Here is a 20403-nt window from a genome sequence, read left to right on the forward strand (position 1 = left end):
AGCCAGTGTAGTCCAGTGGGGGAGAAATAACATCTCCCTGGGTGCAAAGGTCCAAATCAGGGCCATTTTCATCTGGGTGCAGCAAGCTTCAGGCTTCTCATCAGACAAGTGGGGTTGCTGCCATCTTGGTGGAGGGAGGGGAGAACACTGTACTGGGCCTAGGGCTTTTGTACACTACCCCCTCTCCTGCCCCCAGGCTCTGTCCTCCAAGTCCTAGGCTAAGCACGGCAGGTGGTTTGGAGACCTGGGGCACGGGGCTTGCTTTCACCGAGTATTGACAAATCAAGCCTGGTGGGACCTGGGAAGCGTTTCTGCCGTCGGGGAAAGCATGTCTGTGGCCCTGGGGAAGGGGTCCAGGCAGCCAAATAAGATCTCCCTCCAGCACTCTGGCCCAGCTGCCTGGGCTGCGAGACCGAGTGCGTGCGTCTAAGTGTGCACATACTCTCAGTGTGTGTGTGTGTGTGTGTGTGTGTGTGTGTGTGTGTGTGTGTAGCTGGCCAGGGTCAAGACTGGGCAGGTCGGGCCGTGGCCATTCTCCCATCCCCTCCCCCGCAGCCCCCTGCCCGCTCCAGGCGCCTCGAAGGTTCCACCTTTGAAACTGTAAGCTGCTCGAGGCAGCCGCCGAGTGGTCTTCGGAAGGCGGGGGAGGGGGGTGCTGGGGGAGGGCGGGGAGGAGTCTGGCCCTGGATGTGTGCTTTTCGATTGATGGATGACTGCCGGGTGGGAGCGAGCGTGCGGGTGTGAGTGTGTGATTGTGCGTGCGTGTGTGTGTGTGTGTGTGTGTGTGTGTGTGCACGGGGTGCGTGCGCGCGCGGGGCCTGCCCATTTTCCTCCTCGCAGCAGTCAGTTGGGAGCTGGAGGGAGGGGGAGAGGGAGACGCAGCCAGCGAGAAACCGGAGAGGAGCCGAGCTCCCTCCGCCCAAGGGCCCTCCCTCGGTCCGCACACAGGCGCTGTCGCTTGGAGGAGCAAGGTGCCTTCCGGCCCGTGGGGGCGCCGCGCACGGGCCTCCTCGGTGGCGCTGCCCCGGGACTGCACCTGGAGGCCGCCCCGGACGGGGATGGTAAGCGGCCGCCGCCGTCTGGCACACAAGCGGGACGCGGTGAGGGCACCATGGCGCTGAAGTCCTGGAGGGGGCCCTCGGCGGGGCTCGTCCGGCCCGAGCTCTGGCTGCTGCTGTGGGCAGCCGCGTGGCGCCTGGGTGCCACCGCGTGCCCCGCCCTCTGCACCTGCACCGGCACCACGGTGGACTGCCACGGCACGGGGCTGCAGGCCATCCCAAAGAACATCCCACGGAACACGGAGCGCCTGTGAGTACGGCCCCCATCCCCAGCGCGCAGGGAGCCCCGAGGTTGCCCTTCCACTCAGACGCAGTTCGGGACTGGGGTGGGGGCAGGACCGTTGGGGGCCCGGGCTCCGCAGCCAATAGGGGGGGTCAGTGCCTGCCAGGGTCCTTCCCGAGCCAGGAGCCAGCAGCATCACTGTTTCCTTTTCCAGGGATTCAAAGGGCCCTGGCGGGGCTGGCAGCTCCCAACCTCACACCTGCACCCTGCACTCAGCACTGGCAGGCCCATCCCACTGCGCCAGCACTTTATTCCTCCAGGGTGCTGGGAATTGGTGCCAGAAAGCCTTCCTGGCACCCAAGGGGAAGCTCCTCAAACTGCCAGGCATCATACCTCCTTTTGGGCACATGGATCTTGGGCTGTGTTCTGAGCAGTGTGTGTGGACTGGGCTTTGAGGCAGGTGATGGGCAGCAAGATGGGATGGAGTTGAAGTTTCCAGTCTTCCCCTTCCTCCCCATTGTTTGCCCCAGAGCCTTAAGAATTCTTCTCTTGCAGGTGTCAGGCATTGGTCCCCCAACTCACATCCAGCCATCCCCAACCCAGGCAGACAATGGGACCTGAGGGATTTGGGTTTGGGGCCTGGGGTATGTTACATCGACACCCAGAAATGGGTAGGTGTGATCTGGACTGGGAGTCCCGTGAATCATGCTGAGCGGTCAGGAGCCTGGAGTGGAGACATTGACCATGGAAAGTCATTAAAAAAAATCATTTCTCTTCCCTTATTCTCTCTCACTTCTAAATTCTTGAGGAAACTCGTTCCTTTCTAGACCCGCCGAGCTTTGTAGGGTGTGTGTGTGTGTGTGTGTGTGTGTGTGTGTGTGTGTGTATGGTTACCGTGTGTGTGTTTATGGACCTATATAATTTGCTTTGCTAGATTCTCCTGTAGAATGTGCCTCTGTGTGAATTCCTAGTATCCGTGGTGTCACCTCAGTAATAGGAGGTTGTGAGAGTCCCTGTACGTGGGCACGTGTGTGGATCTTTGGTCACATGCGGGGGCCTTTGTGCTGCCTGCAGAGCTGACTGCCTCAGGAGATTTTTGAACTGGACTTTGGAGAAGGCTGCCGGCTCCTCTGAAACCTGCATGCTCCTTCCCACACTCCTGGGCAACTGCAGCGGCTCTCAGGAAAGGCGTACAGATTTCGATAACTTGAGCACATTTTCATGGCTCCCAGCCGGCCAGAGGCAGAAATTTGACCCTGGGGAGAGCTGTCTCCTGGATCAAACTCTGTACCAAGGTCAGCAATTAGTGAGCACACATTTGCCCCAGACTCTTCCTGGCTGAGTGAAAAATTCCCACGGAGGTTTCGGAGAATTTGCAATCTAGATGCAGTCTAGATGGGAATTGGTGTGTGTGTGTGTGTGTGTGTGTGTGTGTGTGTGTGAGAGAGAGAGAGAGAGAGAGAGAGAGAGAGAGAGAGGATAGTGTGTGTGAGGACAGTGTGTGTTGGGGGGCTGGGGAGAGATGCTGGTGTGGAGAGAGGTTGGACCGAATCAAGTTTCCTGCGCATTATGCGGCCACTATGTGGCCGTGGAGAGGGACTGGGCATCAGAAATCTGCCCAGAAGACCCCTGAGGTTGCAGGGTCATTCTCTACACCTGTTCACTCTGGATCTATTCTCTGTTCCTCTGCCTCGTCCACAGGGCATTTCTCCTGCAGCTGTTACCCTGGTAGCAGCCTAGGTCTGAGACATAGTAGCCCCTTACATTTGCTTTTGGATCTGAATCTTGAAGTCATCTCATCCCTTGCTCTTTCTCTCCACCTTTAGTTTTGAGGACAGTGTCTCTTTTGATGTTCAGGAACTCATGAGCTCTCTTGCAATCAGAGTGGAATGGAAGTGAAATTTCCTCGTGCAAAAGAAAGAGTTGGGGTCCAATGGCCTAGGTTGCTGTGTGACCTTGGGCAAGTCACTTAACTTCTCTGAGCCTTAGTTGCTTTCCACTCAGAAAATGGGACTGCTGATACTAAAGTCTCTGGTTCTTGTGAGGACCAAAGATAATGTGTGGAAAGTGCCTAGTTCATTATGATGCTCACGGAGTGAGAGGCATTATTACTATAGGATCAGGAGAAGAGTCTCGTTCTTTAATTCAGCAAATGTTTACAGGGCCAGGAACTGCCCTCAGTGCTGAGGCTCCAGCAGGGAGTGAACAAGTCCCTGCCTTCAAGGGATGTACAGTTGAGAGGCCCAGACAGGGGACAGCTAACTGTAAGCTTTTGGGAGAGGGCGAGGCTAGCAGTGTGATGGGGCTGTGGTGGGGAGCATTGGGGTGGGAAGCACTCTTCTTGGGGGGAAGGTGCTTCTCAGAAGCTAGACCATTTTATTAGCACACTTTGGGACCCAAGAGTGGTTGGTGGAAGCCTGCTCAGCAGAGAGGGCAGGCAGCCCAAACAGAGGGAATGCATGAGCGAAAGGCCTGCAGGTGCGCCTGAGCCAGCCTGATGGGTGAACGGATCAGCTGTCCCCCAGCTTGCTGTGTCCAGTCTGATGTGATGGGGCTTGAGGCTGGGAAGGTTGGGAAGAGTCAGGAAGTCCTCTTTCCCTGGATTTTCCCTTTGGGGACTTCGGGGATGGAATCCACGGGTGAGTTCTTGTGGAGGAGTCAGGGGAGGTCTGGTCTTTGCTGTATGCAAAACTTCTTGGGTGGGGAAAGGATGTAGAAGACAGAGGGAGCCTGACTTTGCAGCAGGTAGGCCTCAAAAGGGCCATTTGAGGAAGGAAAGAACACCCCAAGAAGAGGCCTTGGTGAGAACATAGCCGGACTCAAAATAACTGTAGCAAACGCTCTCCCTCATCGATATGGGCGTCGTGCAGTCCCGGGGCCCGGAACAGCGGCTTCCGAGGCTGTGAAATTTGGAGAGACTGCAGCTGTGCATTCGCCTTTTGTCTCGTGGGCAGTTTCTATGGCAGCCTGTGAGGCCCGGCAAGTTTATGATCCTATATCCCATAGCTCTGGGTGCAGGCTTATCCCCCCAAGTGGGAAGAAGTTGGTGTGCTGCAGGGACATTTGGGAAGAGGCCGTGCAGGCCGCAGAGCTGCGGAGGAAATTGGCTCAGCCAGAGGGGCTGTGGGGCTGGTGGGCTGGGTGAGGAAGCGACGCTGAATAATTCACTGCCGTGGAACGATTCAAATACAGAGTGAGGGTTAGGATTGTGGTGGAGGAGGCCTGGAAGCCTCCTCTCTTTGTAGAACTCAGCCTCAGAGGGACCCAGCCGTGGCCGCTATTAATTGTCTTTTCTCCCACTCAAGGACTTTGACTTTCAGTTGGATTTTTTTTTTAATTAAAAAAGTCTTTTAGACTAGAGCATCTAGGAGAGTGTGGTAAGAGAGTGTAGTGTGGGGGGACACCGCTTCTCCCTTCCACCCCAGGCAGGCACTTGCATTCTAGGCTTGTGGGTACAAGGTGCAGAGATGGGAGAGGCCCGAGGATGGTAAGGCCAGGAAGGACCCTGGGGAAGGCCCACTGGCTTCCATTTGCACGCCCAGCCCAGCGTGGTCTGCTGTTCGTCAGTTTCTGGGGGCCCGCTCTCTCACCCCCTGGCCAGTTGGTCCACTGCCCTAGCTCCCTGCCTGCTGCAGAGGCCTGGAGGGCCCTTGCCTTTTCCCGGCTTGGCCTCCTGATACTGGAGGCCCCATTCAATGGGGCTGGGTGGTCAGGCCCAAGGAAGACTTCCCAGGGCACCCCAGACAGATTGTCTGGCAGCCTGTTTGGAATGCCAAATCACGATTGGATGGTGGTCATGGGGAGGGCTCGGGGGCCAGACAGAAGCCATGTCTGTACCATGGTCTCCTGGGGCGGAGACCGGCACTCTGCAGAGGGTGCTGCCTTTGGGTGGGGCTTGCGTCTCCAGTAGCAGGTGCCCTGGGCTTCCTGCTGGGCTCTGCATGACTGGTGGCAGGCCCCTGGTGCCATCACTCCATCTGTTGTGAGACTCAGTTTCCCCATCTGTAAAAGGGGAGGATGACTGTGTTGCAAGTTTGGTGGTGAGGATTAAAGGACCCAACGCACGTAGAGGACCCAATGCTTGGCACAGGGCTGGTGTGTGAAAATGCTTTGTGATTTAACTAGGTGATGGTGTTATTATTATTTTTATTATCTGAGGAGCTCAAGCAAAGGTTTGAGGGTTCAGTGGGGCAGGTAAGCGTGTGAGAGTTGGCTGTGCTGCAAGCCTGCTCTCCTGGAGTCTGGCTACGCAGAGTGCTCCTTCCTTGCCCCCACGCATCTTTGTCTCCATTTCCTGCGTTTGGAAGAAGGAGCAGGGTGGGCGGGGAAGCAGGCAGGGATTCTCTGCAGGGTGGATGGTGTGATGGCATGGTTCTGGAGCCAGACTTCCTGCGTTGTTAGCCCCATTCTGCCGTGCAGCAGCTGGGGGGACCTTGGGCGGATTATGGGGTTTAATTAATTCATTCAACAGATAGCTGTCTATTGAAGGGCTGCATGGTGCAGAGGGAACGGTGCCGGACAGAAGCCCAAACAGTCTGTCCCTCCCTGAGTTTTAGTCCGGCAAGGCAGGAAGCGATGAGTAGCGCAATATGAGAATAAACACGTAATTGCAAACTGGAGTCAGTGCCCCGGAGGAGTGCGGGACTTCTCAGCACCCTGTTGCCTTGCCTCTGAAGTGGGGACGATGGCAGGACCTGCTGGTTGAAAGGAGAGGCTGGTTGTGAGGACCGCCTACGGTAGTGCTGGGAGCCGCATTTTGCACTGGGCCTGGCACACAGCTAGGGCCCCATAAGTGGTAGCGTTATTATGGTTATTAAGGGGACAGAATGGCAGGGACAGGAAAGGCACTGGGGCGCCACTCAGGGCTGGATCCCAGCCTGGCCCTGCTCCCTCTTCCCTTCCTGTGCAGCCCCCGGTGCTCTGGAGCCCCAGCTCACGCTGCTCCTGCCTCCCAGCCGGCTCTGAGGCAGGGGGCTGGCCCTTGGTGACCCCGGCTGCCCGAGGCTGCCAGCAGGGGCGGCCGTGCTCTTTGGGGCTGGGTGAAGGGCGGCGGGGACCGGCAGCTCCTGCATTATTGGAAGCAGACGGGAGCTTGGCGGACTTGCCGCCTCCCGTTCTGTGCCGGCATTAGCAGCTCGGCAGGGCTCTTGCTTAATGGGATTTTCTCCCCAAATGCTGTAATTATCGCCATACAAATACTTATTACCCAGAGCAGATGACGGCCGGGCCTTGGGCAGTAGCCAGGGAGCTGGGCTGTGCTTGGGGAGGGTGGGTGGTGGAAAACTGGCTCCTCTTTTTGATGGAGTTTGCGACCCCCTCCTCTTCTTTCTGGAACCCAGCCTGTGGCGGACAAACAGCTGTTGGGCACCTGCCGTGTGCATAGTGTTCAGAGAGGTCCAGAGTGGGGACCCGCTCCCCAGGGAGTCTGCAGGCTGGTGGGCGAGAAAGGTCTGTCTGCAGAAGAACAAATGTGTCAAGATGTCTCTAGGGACGCAGAGCACAGTGGCTGCCCGCGCAGGCTTTCGTGTGAGAATGGCCTTGTTTAAATCCTGCCTCCATCAACGACTACCTGAGAGATCCCAGCCGGCTCACTAGTGACTCAGTTTCTTCATCTGTAAAGTGGAGCCAGTGATAGCTCTTACCTCGCAGGGCTGTGAGTTCAAACGAAATACTGCGTGTAAAGCGGTTAGAATAATACTGGCCCATAGAAGGTACTCTGTCAGTGTTAGAGATGAGGAGATGGGCATGCAGGTGGGAAGGAAGGGCTGGACTGATGGGGCTTGAGGACTGGGCAGGACCTCGGGAGGGACAGAGCTGAAGTGAGAGGGTGGGGGAATCAAGGGCATCAGAAAGTGTGTGCCGTGCGTTTGGGAAGGAGAGTAAGGAGCAGATCCAGCCAGTGGGGTGCACATTTGTGTTGCTGAGTTCTGAGAGAGAAGATTCAAGTAATGGGTGGGCACCAGGTCATGCAGCTGGGAAATAGGAATCCATCAGAGGGAGTGTGTGTATTTTTATACTTTTTTAAAAAACTATTCAGTGATTTCTTTAAATCTCCAGAGTTGTGCAAACATCACCATAATCCAATTTTAGAATATTTTTATCACCCCAAAAAAATCCTTTGTGCCATTGTAGCTTTTTGTTTTGTTATAATTTCAAATTTGTAAGAAAGTTGCAACAAAAGTATTAGGAGCTCCTATATATCTGTTGTCCAGATTCAATTGTTTATATTTTTCCCCATTTGCTTTATCATATATTATACACATGCACAATTTTTTAAAGATTTTATTTGTTTATTTGAGAGAGAGAATGAGAGATAGCACGAGAGGGAAGAGGGTCAGAGGGAGAAGCAGACTCCCCTGCTGAGCAGGGACCCGATGAATACACATGCACAATTTTGGGGGAACTATTTAAGATTAGGTTGGAGGGGTGCCTGGCTAGCTTGGTCGGTAGAGCATGTGACTCTTGACCTCGGGGTCATGAGTTCAAGCCCCATGTTGGGCATTGGCATAGTGTTTACTTTAAAAAAAAATTAAAAGAAGATTAGGGGCGCCTGGGTTGCTCAGTTGGTTATGTGTCCAACTCTTGGTTTCCACTCAGGTCATGATCTCATGGGTCGCGGGGTGGAGCCCCGTGTCCGGCTCTGAGCTCGGCAGGGAGTCTCCTGGAGATTTTTTCCCACTGTCCCTCCCCCGACTTGGGCGTGTGTGTGCTCTCTCTCTTTCTCAAATAAATAAATCTTAAAAAAAAAAAAAAAGATTAGGTTGAAGATGTAAGTCGTTTCCTCTAAATAGTTTGGTGTGTGTTTTTCTGAGAAGAATAAGGCTATCAAAATCAGAAAATGTAACATTCACACAGTACTGTTATTTACTCTATTGTTCATGTTTGCGTTTTGTTGATGGTCTCAACAGTGTCTTTTGTAGCGATCAGAGGTGTGTGTAGGATCACACATGACAATGACTTGTCACAGCTCTTTAGTCTGCTTTAATTTGGCCTAGTTACTTGGCCTTTCTTTGCTTTTCTTGACCTCTACATTTGTGAAGAATACAGGCCAGTTATTTTGTAGAATGTCCCTCAGCTTGGCTTCATCTGCTCTGTCCTCATTGTCACATTGAGGTTATGTCCTTTTGGCAGGAATGCTAAGTTAGTGATGTTCTGCCCTTCTTAGTGGGTCATGACGTCAATTTGTCCCAATATTGGTGATTTTCATTTTGATCACTCGGTAAGTGGGTGTCTGCCAGGCTTCTCTGCTGAAAAGCTACTCTTTCCCCCTTTATTATTAATAAGCCATTTGTTGGGGGGGGGGCTACTTCGAGGCTTTGTAAATATCCTGTTCTTCACCAGACTTTCACTAGGGTTAACACCCATTGCTGAGACATTTCTAACTTCCTCTTCTCTTCTCCGTTTATTACTTGGCATTCTACTGCAAGAAGGAACTTTCCCTTCTCCTCCATCTGTTTGTCTTTATTACAGTATGGACTCATGGATTGCTATTTTATTCTTTGGGTTATAATTTGTTATTGTCGTTATTTATTTTGCTGTTCAGAGTGTCCCACGTTTGGCTGGTGGGAGTCCCTTCAAGCTGCCCCTGTGTCCCTTTGAAAAGACCCTTTGAGCACTTACCCCCAGAGGTTTTGAATGGAGGGTGACAAGTGCAAAATAGTGTTTTAAGACATTCTGTTGCCTGGCTTTGGTGTGGGGGAATAAATGGAACTGGAGACCAGCTGGCAACGGGGAGACCAGTTGGTTATGGTGACCATGACTGTGATTTCTGGCTTGTCTGGGACAACGGTTTTGCTGCCATTGCTGTATTTTTATTCTTTAAAAATTTTTGAAAACTTGTATTTTAAAATAATTTTAGACTTGCAGAAAAGTTGCAAAAATAGTACTGAGAGAGAATTGCCATATACCCTTCACCCAGCTTCCCCTAGTGTTCGTGTCTTTCTTATCCATAGTGCAATGATCAAAATTAAGCAATTAACATGGGTACAAGACTATTAACTAAGCTACGGACTTTATGTGGATTTTACCAGCTTCTCCACTAAGGTCCTCTTTCTATTCTAGGATCTGGTCCAGGATTCCACATGGTGTTTAGTTGTCATTTCCCCTTATTCTCCCTTAGTCTGTGACAATTCTTTAGTCTTTTCTTGCTTTTCATGACATGGACACTTTTGCAAAGTACTGGTAAGTTACTTTGTAGAGTGCTCTTCACTTTGGCTTTGTCTGGTGTTTCCTCCTGATTGGACTGAGGTTATGGAATTTTGGCAAGAAAGCGATAGGGATGGTGTGCTCTTCTCGGGGCATCCCACTGGGGAGTCGGTGACGCTGATACATCTCATTGCTGGTGATGGTAACCTTAATCTCTTGGTTATAATGGTGTTCTGCCAGTTTTCTTCCCCTTGACATTCCTGAATTTGCGTCTGCAGTTAATAAATATCTGGGGGAGATATGTTGAGACTGCCATTGCCTTTTTGTCCTCAAATTCTTACCTACTAATTTTAGCACCCATTAATTTATCTTGCCTGCAACCATTATTATCCAATTTTGATTTTCTATTTCCCTCATTCCTTCTACTTTCATTAATTGGAATTCTTCTGTAGGGAAGAGCACTTTATTGCTTTTTAAGAAGCTGGTTTTTTGATGGGTACCTTGGGTTTTGAGTTTCCTGAGGGCAGGGGCTGTGTCTCATGTATCTTTGTATTTCCATTGTCTAGTGCATGGTAGATGCTCACAAAAGGTGTGTTTGATGATTTTTTTTTTTTAAACATTTGGTAAGACATTTTATGTTTCTGATCTTTGCTTTAGAAAATATAGTCGTTATGGGTTGAATAATGGTCCCCAAAGCTGTCCATGTTCCAATCCTGGGAATCTGTGACTATGTTGCCTTACGTGGCACAAGGGGCTTTGCAGATGCAGTTAAGGATCTCGAGGTGAGAGATGATCTTGCGTTATTGGGGTGGGCACGATGTCATCCCTGGGTCCCTTAAGAGAGAGACAGGAGGGTCAAGGCTGGAGAAGGAGATGTAACAATGGAAGCAAGAGGTGGGAGTGGTGACAGGAGGGGCCACGAGCCAAAAGTGGCCTCCCGAGCTATAAGAGAATACATCTGTGTTGTTTTAAGCCCCTGAGTGTGTGGTAATTTGTCACATCAGCAGTAGGCTTTGGCCACAGCCCTCATGGAGTTAGGCCACAGAGGCCGAGGCACAGGAGGAAACAGGTCTAGACCGAGGCAGAAGGTGCAGAGAGAACAAATAGGAGGGTCATGGGGCCCCAAGGCTCCAGCCTGGGAGAAGGATTTTGTGAATGGAGTGAATTTGGGGAGGGCGGCTGATCCTGGAGGAGAAGCCGTGAAGCTGGCTTCTATCTCTTTTGTTTGCATTGCCAATAATCAACTACAGGAAAAAGATGACCCTAAGGATAGGAATAGAGGATGGTGACTCTGTAGAGTATGTGGACTAGAGAGACATTTGGGAGGGCCTCATGGCGAAGAGTTGGAACAGAAACTTCAACGGGAATAAGAATTTCCTGGGGGGGCACCTAACTGGCTCAGTTGATAGAGCATGCAACTCTTGATCTCAGGGTTGTGGGTTTGAGCCTCATGTTGGGTATAGAGATTACTTTAAAAAATAAAATCTTAAAAAAAAAAACTTTCCTGGGAAGCTGGCACAAAATGCAGATTCCTAGGCCCATCCCAGAGAGATGTGGATTCAGTAGGTTTTTGCAAAGGCAATTCAGGTGATGCAGATGCAGGAGGTGCCCAAAACACCATGTGGGAAACACTGCTTCTTGCTGGGGTTTCCTGGCGAGGAAAGTACATCCTTCGTAGACCCATGAAGATTGCCCTTAGTTTCTGCCCACATTAGGACGGCAGGAGGTAGAATGACTGAAAGTGGTCCAAAGGTAGACTTCCAGTTACAAAGTCAGTGAGTCCGGGGGAGATAATGTACAGCATGGAGACTGCGGTTAATAATATGCTGTTGTATATCATTGTGTATTTGAAAGTTGCCAAGAGAGTAGATCTTAAAAGACCTCATCACGAGAAAAAGAAATAACTATGTGAAGTGACAGATGTGAACTAGACTTACTGTGCTGATCATTTTGCAATATATACGGACATCTAATCAATATGTTGTACGCCTGAAACTAATGTAATGTTGTGTGTCAGTTGTATATCTCAATTAAACAAAAAAAAAGGAGGGCAGGCAATGAGGAGGGGAAGGTGGGGAGTCCGGAAGAACTTCTGGCCGTCGGTGGGTCGGAACTCGGCCCGCGCCAGAGAAGGAGTTTGGAGATGGGGAGGGGGCTTAACCTGGGCGAGGACCAGGGCCGAGGACAGCTTCTGGACCTGTGGTGGGGGCTCACTGGCCAAGCTGGGCAGCTGGTTTCCTGGGAGAAGTGGGAGGCAAAGGCAGATGGCTGGGAGTGAGTCGGTGGTGAGGAAGTCTGTGGGAGGAGAGAACAAGCAGGAGCTCCGAGGGGGAGCAGGTGGACCGGAGCACCGAGGGGAGGGCGGCGATTTGGAAAGGAGGAGCCAGCCAACTGGGGATGCGGGAGATGGGTCAGAGAAGGAGAGTGGCAGCCAGGAATTGGGATGGTGTCAGCGGTCACCATGGAAAGCCCCCCACCTGGGCCAGGCTCAGAGCGATGCTTTACCCTCCTCTGCCCTTTTACTGCTCACGACGGTCCTGGGAGGAAGGTATTATCACCACTCTGCTGATGATGAGAAGGTCGGAGAGGTGCATCATCTGCTGGGGTCACAGATGGCTGGTGAGTGGGGTGCCCAGGGTCCCTGAGTCTTGAGGCTCTGAGACTTGTACATGTTTAGTTTTAAATCGGACTACCATACCTCATATCTTGATAAGTCCTGGCTTCTTTCATCCATTCATTTATCAAACATTCATTCAGCACCTATAAAACCCCTGTCAGGGGTTAGCACTGAAGCATAAAGGCAAACTGGCCATGATTGAGCCCAACCTGCACACGTTTACAGGGGGGGCCCAAGTGCAGGCCAGCATAGGGAGAGGTGTCCCGCTTCAGGGTGGGGGGTGGTGAGCAGAGTTGGGGGGGATGCAGGGAGGTGGTGTTGCAGGTGGAGGTCAGTGTCAGGGACTTGGCTGGTGGAGAGCCTCTCAGGGGCCTGGAATGGGCAGTGGGTGGAGAGAGAGCTGACAGGCAGTGGACACAGAGACCTGGTGGCTGGCAGTGAGGCACTGGCTGCAAGGCTGTGGTTTAGGGGTGGGCCCCAGACCTGGGATGGGGATTGGCAAGAGCAAGGCCAGACCTTGGTAACGAAGAGACTAGGGTGGGGTCTGGACCTCAGAACAGAATACAGCATGGAAATGGGTTAACAACTGGGCCCTGACCACCTCCTACCCATCAGGATGACTGCTCTCAAAAACCAGGAAATAACAGCTGGTGGGAGGATATGGGGACATTGGCACCCTGGTGTACTGTTTTTGGGAGTGTAAAATGGTGCACCCCCCTGGAAAACATTCTGATGATCCCTTGACAAATTAAACAGAATTACCCATATGATCCAGCAAGTCTGCTTCTAGGTATACACCCAAAAGATTGAAAACAGGGCCTTGAAGATACCTGTACACCCATGTTCATCGCAGCATTATTCACAAGAGCTAGAGGGTGGAAGCAGCCCAAGTGTCCACCTGCAGATGAGTGGATAAACACAATGTGGTGTATGCATACATGTCGTGGAATATAATTCAGCCTTAAAAAAGGAAGGAAGTCCTGTCACATGCTGCAACGTGCATGAACCTTGAGGACATTATGCTGAATGAAATAAGCCAGTCATAGACAAATACTGTATGATTCCACTTATATGAGGTATCTAAAATAGTCATATTCACGGGGCACTTGGGTGGCTCAGTCGGTTAAGCATCTGCCTTTGGCTCAGATCATGATCCCAAGGTCCTGGGATCGAACCCAGGTGGGGCTCCCTGCTCAGCGGGGAGTCTGCTTCTCCCTCTCCCTCTGCCCCTCCACCCAGTTCATGCACTCTCTCTCTGCTCTCTCTCTCTCTTGTTCTCTCTTGCTCTTGCTCTCTGTCTCTCTCTCAAATAAATAAATGAAACCTTAAAAAAACCAAAGAGTCAAATTCATAGAGACAAGCAGAATGGTGGTTGCCAGGGTCAAGGGGGAGGGAGGAATGGAGAGTTACTGTTTAATGGGAACAGAGTTTTGGTTTTTCAGGATGAAAAAAATCTCTGGAGATCTGTTGTACAACAATGTGCATACGCTTAACACTGCTGAACTTAAAATGGTTAAAGTGGTAAATTTTGTTACGTGTATTTTATTGGAATTAAAAAAAAAAAAAAGAGCCAGCTGGGCCCCGGAGTCAGACATGCTTGGGCTTGCCTCCTCAACCTACTTATCAGCTAGCTGATCTCGAACAAGTCTCTTAAATGTTTTTGCCTCAGTCTCCTCATAATGTGAATCAGAACTGATAATAAGCATTTGAATCAGGCTTTATCATGAGGCTTAAATGAGCTGGCTTGGTTATGATAGTGTGGATATTGCTAGTATTCAAGCCAAGGTGACAAGACGAGTCCCCAGGGGCCCAGGGAAGAGAGGGATCAGTAGCAACTCTGCCCTGGCCTGGGGCCCCCAACTACTCGTCCCTGGGGCTTCTTGAGTTATTGCATGCTGCAGGGCAGGCCCGGCAGCGCTGGGGTTGGTACCAGGCCTGTGCGCTCTGCTGGGGGACGGATTGGGGGAGCCTCCTGATCATGACCCACCCACGGATGCCTGAGGACTGTGTGGGCCACACTTCGGTTGAGATATGCCAGCAGCAGCTGGGCTCGGTGGGCAGGATTGCTCATTCAGCCTATTTTCCCTCGGTTTAGTGAACATGTACTGTGTTGAGGGTGTTGGGCAGATAGCAGGGAGCGGACCAGAGGTGGCTTCTGCCCTTCCTAGCCTGGCAGGAGAGAGACTGGCCTTTAACAAAGGACCTCATATTGTACACGACTCCAAATTCCAATCCCAGCTCTGGGAGAGGAGCTGAGTGAACGCATAGTGGGGGCTGGTCTGGAACATGTTTCCACTGAAGCCCTGAAGGATGGCAGGGGTCAGTCAGGTGTGTGTGTCGGTGGGCAGGTGAGGAGTCGAGGGCCGTTCTGGGCCGTTCTGGGCCGTTCTGGGCTGAGGAGCAGCATGGGCAAAGGCTCTGAGGCAGGCGTGCTGGGGTGTTGAAGGAAGTAGAAGAGCGGAGCAGCTGAAACCCTGGGGGCTGGTATTCTCCTGCGAGAGCTACTGAGGAAGAATCTGCCTTTAAACCTGTGGGCTGTGTGGGAAGTCATTGGTAACACTCTTGTGTGTGGAGCTTTTCTTGGCGGATGTCCGTTTGGGGGAGCATTTCTTTTTAATTTTTGATTTTTTTTGTTTTAAAATTTTATTTATTATTATTATTTTTATATACATATTTTTAAAGATTTTATTTATTTATTTGACAGAGAGAGACACAGCGAGAGAGGGAACATTCAAGGAAGCCTCCTTATCCATATAAAATTGCCTCTGGCTCATGCTGCAGGAGGGCTGGGGCGTTCTGCAGGTCTGTAATAGGGAGTTTGACCTGCAGGAAGAGTTGGAATCAGGCAAAGAGGAAGGAGTATTCTAGGCAGAGGGGATGGCCGTTCACAGGAAGGAGCGGATCAGAATGGGGGGCGTGTGGCGCAGGCCATGTGGGCCTTGTTGTTCTTGGTGAGGAGATTTTTGTCTCAATTCCAAGAGCAATGGGGATTCATTGAAGGGCTTAAGTGGGGAGTGACATGATCAGATCCGCATCTTGAAAGGAGCCCCCTGGCTGTGGCTAGGAGAGCAGATTGGAGGGGAGCCAGAGGGAGCGTGGGGCACCCGGTGAGGTGGCTCTGCGGGGCTCCAGGCACAAGGGCATGGGCATGCAGCTGGGCGGCCTGCAGGTTGGGGTGTTCAGCCTGCCGTCCGGGGGCCCTGGCTGGGTGGGGAAATTCTTCCTTCCCTCCGCTCTCCCTTCTGACTCTGCAGGCTCTCATTGCCAACGATTTGGCCAGCGTAGTATTTCAAAGGATAGAGCCGCGGTGTACGGTTCCCCATCCCAGAGGACTGTCTCAGCCCCAGTCAGAGCTGCATGTTTATTTTTCTGGAGATCCGGCAGGAAGGGATTTGGAGGGTCGCCTGAGCCTCCCCGCTGCCATTGCAGGCTTGGGGCGGTGTGGGAAGGTTCTGGTCCCTTAGGGAACTAGCCCTAGAAGGGGTGGAGCTCTAGGGCAAGAACTGCTCGTGAGGCACGTGGGACCCCCCAGAACACGCTGTGAGGGACCCAGGCTGTTTAGTCCCACGGCGCTAGAGATCTGAGGGGTTCTTTCAGTGTGTCACCAAACACCCAGGTTCTGGGGATCAGATTCTTGTTTTTGAGAGGATTCAAGAAATCCTTGTGTGTTTTTGTTTTTATCTTGGTAACTTTGCCTCAGAGGATTTTCTCCAAAATCTTCTACTACTGAGGCTTTTCTTTCAGGTTAGGACCACACAGGAGCTGATGCAAACCAGGGCCATCTGCCGCTGGAGTGTATCCCCTCCTGGGGGGGAAGGATGGATGCACACTCCTCACTTTTGGAAGAGAGAGAATTGTCTTAGGCCATCTTCCCCGGGCTTTCCCATCACGGGGCCTGCAGGGCATGGGCAGCTGCCGGCCCCTCCCTGCTCAGTGGGGCCCGGCCTGTCCAGCACCAGCCTGAGCTGAGCCTGGGGCACCACCTTCCTGGTGGAGCCATGTCCTTGAGGGAAACCGCAGCAATAGTGATAGTAAATTAATCTCCGTAGGTAATACTGATGCAGAAAGCGTGCCAGGCACTACTCTCGGTGTTTTAGGAGTATTAAGTCATTGGGATGTGTGGGTGGCTCAGTCGTTAAGCATCTGACTCTTGGTTTCAGCTCCGGTCCTGATCTCGGGGTCTTGAGATCAAGCCCCGTGTTGGGTTCTGTGCTCAGTGGGGAGGCGGCTTGAGATTCTCTCTCCCTCTCCCTCTGCCCACCCCTCTCTAAAATAAGTAAATAAGTCTTAAAAAAAAAAAAGAAAGTAAATTAAGTCATTTACACCTCACCATACCTCTAAGAGGTGGGTACTATCACTATCCTCATTGTACAAATGGGGGAACTGAGGCACAGAAAATTTGAGCTACATGTCCAAGGTTACCCAGCTAGTGATGGTGGAGCAGGAATTTGAAGCCAGACATTTTGGCTCTCAAGGCTAAGCTCTTAGTCACTAAGAACACACATGGCTCAGCCAGCTGGGGACCCCCTGATATTGTTGCTTAGGCAGAGCACATGGTCTTAGAACAGGGCCCCAGGGTTTCCTACCCAAAGTCTCCAAGTTGTTTCTCATGAGCACTTGGGGCGAGGGGTGGCCTCGACAGAGTCGTTGGCAGGAGGCATCATGATGGGGGGGGGGAAAGAACATGGAATCACCGGTAGCCCTACCCCTAGTTAGCTGTGTGGCCCTGGGCCATCGCTTCACCAGTTCTGTGCCTTAGTTTCCTCCTCAGCAAGGTAGAGAGAACATGACTCGACTCCCTGTGAGGGTGAGGGTGGAGTGAGATGAAGCGTGCTCGGAGTTAGGCTCAGAGCCTGCACACGGTGGGTGCCTAGTCGGGAGGAGTGGCGGATGTGGGCTCTGGCGGCAAGAACCTCAGGGAGCCTGGGGAGCTCTGGATCTGGGTTCTTCCTGGAAACCAGGCCTGGAACCCCCCTGGAGGCCCACCTCACTTGGCTGCTCTGGCTGCAAAGGTCTTAAGGTCACAGCAGCTTCTCCCAGCTTCTTTTTTCCCAGGCGGCTTGCTGGGGAGGGAGGCTCCGTGGCAACACTCAAGGACCACCTGTTGGAGGAATCAGGCGCTGGAGAAGAATGACCTCCTTGCCTCATTCCAGCGGCCTCCGCTGAGGGTTTCAGGGGAAGTGGTTGGCCTGTGTTGGAAACTCGATTCTCTGGGCCCAGGTGGCGATACTGCCTCCTTTGCAGCCCTCAGACCTGGGTGCCTGATGGGAGCTGCCGCTGCCTCCCAGGCTGCCTCCAGAGGGCGCTCCCCGGAGAGGAGACACTTGGCTCCTGGGTGAGAGAGCGAGGCTGATGGGGGTAGGCAGGGGGCTGGGGGGGCTAGGGTGTCCGTGGACATTCTTGTCCGGAAGCGGCGGGGCCTGTAGAGAGAGAGGCTGTATTTGCCCATTGTTCTGCCTGCTGTCCCAGGTCTTTTCCTGCATGGGGGTGAGGTGGGGTGCGGACAGTGAGGAGGACGGGGTGGAGCCGCCTGATGGTGGGCTAAGGACCGGGTCTGGAGTCTGACAGCAGTGGGGCTTGGTGCCAGAGGGGAAGAAGAGAGGCATGTGACTCTGATGTCGCCAGAAGCCCCTGTGAGCCCTCCACCCGCAGCCCCCAGCACACCTCGTGGGAATTCCATCCTCAGGGATTCCTGACTTCCATGTTGGGCCCGGCCTTGTTCAGACAAGTTTTAACATTTTCCTTTGCCTCAGTTTTGCTGCCTGTGAAATGAACAATTGTTGAAGTCAATTGTCTTATAAACCATGGTTGCCACGAGAAAGAATGAGCCAGTTATTGTAAAATTCATCAGCTTTTTCATGACTTTTGGCTGAATAGTACCATATCTAGGAGTGTATTCTTCCCAAATGCCCACCAACCTTTGTGCAGTGTCGTTTACAATTGAACGATATCAAAGCAGCCCAGGTGTCCAGTAGCCAGGGTTCAGGGAATGTCCCAGTAACTTGATATATTCAAATGCAGGGATAATTGACGGCCATCAAAAGTCATCAGGGGGACGAACAGGGTATAAGGTTGTGGGAGGGGTGCGTACCAGGCATGCCCGTCTCGCTCATCCCCGCATCTTCAGAACCTTGCAAAATACTTTGCAAATAGTAAGTCTTCAATCAATATTTATTAAGTTATTTCAACTACATAAAAATTGTGTCCAAAGAAAACAGGCTTGGAAGAAACTATTCCAGAATTGTAACAGGGGTTAATTCTGGGGGACGAATTGATGTGTGATTTTAATTTTTTTTTTATTCTTCAGAAAATTGAAAAAATTCAACAATGTGCATGTATTACTCTTATTTTTATTTTTATTTATTTTGTTAGTATTTTTTTTAGAGAGAGAGCATGCATGGGTGGGGGAGGGGCAGAGAGAGAGTGGGAGAGAGAACCCCAAGCAGGTCCATGCCCAGCACAGAGCCTGACGGGGGGGCCTGATCCCAGGACCTTGAGCTCATGACCTGAACCAAAAACAAGAGCCAGACACCCAACAAACTGAGCCACCCAGGTGCCCTGTATTACTCTTATTTTTAAATGCAGTAACTGGAATATTTTGTTGGCTTGTAAAAATATAGATATAATTTAAAAAATTCAAGCAAGGGTGCTTGGGTGGCTCAGATGGTTGGGCATCTGCCTTTGGCCCAGGTTGTGATCTCAGGGTCCTGGGATCGAGTCCTGCATCGGGCTCCCTGCTCAGCGGGGAGCCTGCTTCTCCCTCTCCCTCTGCCTCTCCCCCTTCACTCATGTGCTCCCTCTCTCTTTCTCTCAAATGAATAAATAAAATCTTAAAAAAAAATTCAAGCAGTGCAGAAAAGCATAAAAAAGAAACTAAAACCAGCACTTAGCAGTTATAGGCATTAATATGTGGCAAACAGCCCCAAGGGAGCTTGCTCTGTGCACATCCCAGGATGGACATGGGTATAGATTTTACATGAGTGGGCTCATAGAATACAAGCTGTCTTGTAACCCTCTTACCACAAACTGTATCATGGACATCTTTCCCTGTGAGTACAAAATGATTTGTACCCTTTTAAATGACTGCGTAGTATCTGGTTTCTCAGATGTGCGGGAAGGTCAACTAAACATTGCTCTGGTGATGTCCATTTAAGTTTAACATTTTTGCTCTTGTTATCAGTGCCGATGTATCATTATAATCAAGAAATTAAAACACCCCAAAATTCCTTGTGGTTTTGGGTTTGGGGATGAAAGTTTCAGCAGGATGGCCCAAGGGAAACCAGCCCTGCTTGCAGAGGGAACCAATTTGAAGGGCTTGTTGATGATGTTCTCGATGCTTAAAGCACGATTGTGAGTGGAAGGAGCAGGTTGGGGTGCTGTGCAGGTGAGGCTCGGAGGTGGCTGTTTCAGGGAAGACTATTTAGTTCAAGAGAAAAGACCCTCATGTTGGAAAGAGCCTGTCTTGGTCTCCTGGGTGGCTCAGTTGGTTAAGCGTCTGCCTTTGGCTCAGGTCATGATCCCAGGGTCCTGGGATCGAGTCCTGCATCCGGCTCCCTGCTCTGCAGGGAGTCTGCCTCTCCCCCACCCCTCCTCCCACCCGTTCTCTCAATCTCGATCTCTCTCTCAAACAAATACATAAAATCTTATAAAAAAAAAAAAGAGCCTGTCTCATGTGGAGAGGGCTTCCTCACAGCCTCGAGGGTGGGAAGTGCCTCAGTCTGGGGCTCTCATTACCTTGGAGAGGCCTCAAGCCCCTCTGAGAGATCCTGTTTGAAAAGATATGGGCAGGGAATAAATTTTCCCGCTGCTCCTCAGGATCAGAAGACAGGCTCGGGGCGGGGGGGGGGGGGGAGGGCAGGAGAGTGGCGGGTTGAATGCGTTATCCGCTTGTCACCGGCCCGGCCTGCTGGGAGAAGCTTGGGCCCCTGGATCAGACGGCCATGTCCACATCTCTGCTCTGTCATAGAGCAGCTGGTGACCTCTGGAAGACACCTGACCTCTCTGAGGCACAATGTCCTCGTCTGTAAGACAGGTGCCGTCACTACTTTCCAGCCCCTCCTGAGAGTGTCCGCAGAGCCTGGTTTCTGGAGTATGTGGAAACTGTAATATGGGGTTCTTAGTGGATGCAACTCTAGAACATCGTCTAGGCCAAACACAGTTCCTAAATGCTTACAGGAGAGGGAGCTTGCTGTTTTTCAGAGTAGCTGCGATTTGGGTTGACCGGGGTTGGTAAGTGAGGAAGCCAGGCTGCAGGGGACTAGGGTGTGTGTGTGTGCGCGCGTGTGGGGGTGGGGGTAGTTAGGTTGTTGCCAAGCACGTGAGTGACTGTGACGTGGTGAGAAAGGGGAGGAGTTGGGGTG

At 51.8% G+C, this 20403-nt stretch overlaps 1 protein-coding gene across 3 annotated transcripts in view; it reads left to right on the plus strand.

Moving 5' to 3' along the window:
- The first annotated feature begins 727 nt into the window (after window positions 1-727).
- SLIT1 (slit guidance ligand 1) overlaps window positions 728-20403 on the plus strand; it is a 164821-nt gene continuing 145145 nt past the window's right edge. The window contains exon 1 of one of the 3 annotated variants that reach the window (XM_073904383.1): window positions 728-1308. In XM_073904383.1, coding sequence (XP_073760484.1) covers window positions 1112-1308 — 197 coding nt within the window. In that variant the 5' untranslated portion in view covers window positions 728-1111. The remainder of the gene's footprint in view (window positions 1309-20403) is intronic. The other 2 variants (XM_073904381.1, XM_073904382.1) reach the window with 2 other exon arrangements.

Source organism: Callorhinus ursinus, unplaced genomic scaffold (assembly GCF_003265705.2).
Source record: "Callorhinus ursinus isolate GAN/ISIS: 27379988/994484 unplaced genomic scaffold, GSC_fseal_2.0 scaffold20, whole genome shotgun sequence".
Lineage (NCBI taxonomy): Eukaryota > Metazoa > Chordata > Mammalia > Carnivora > Otariidae > Callorhinus > Callorhinus ursinus.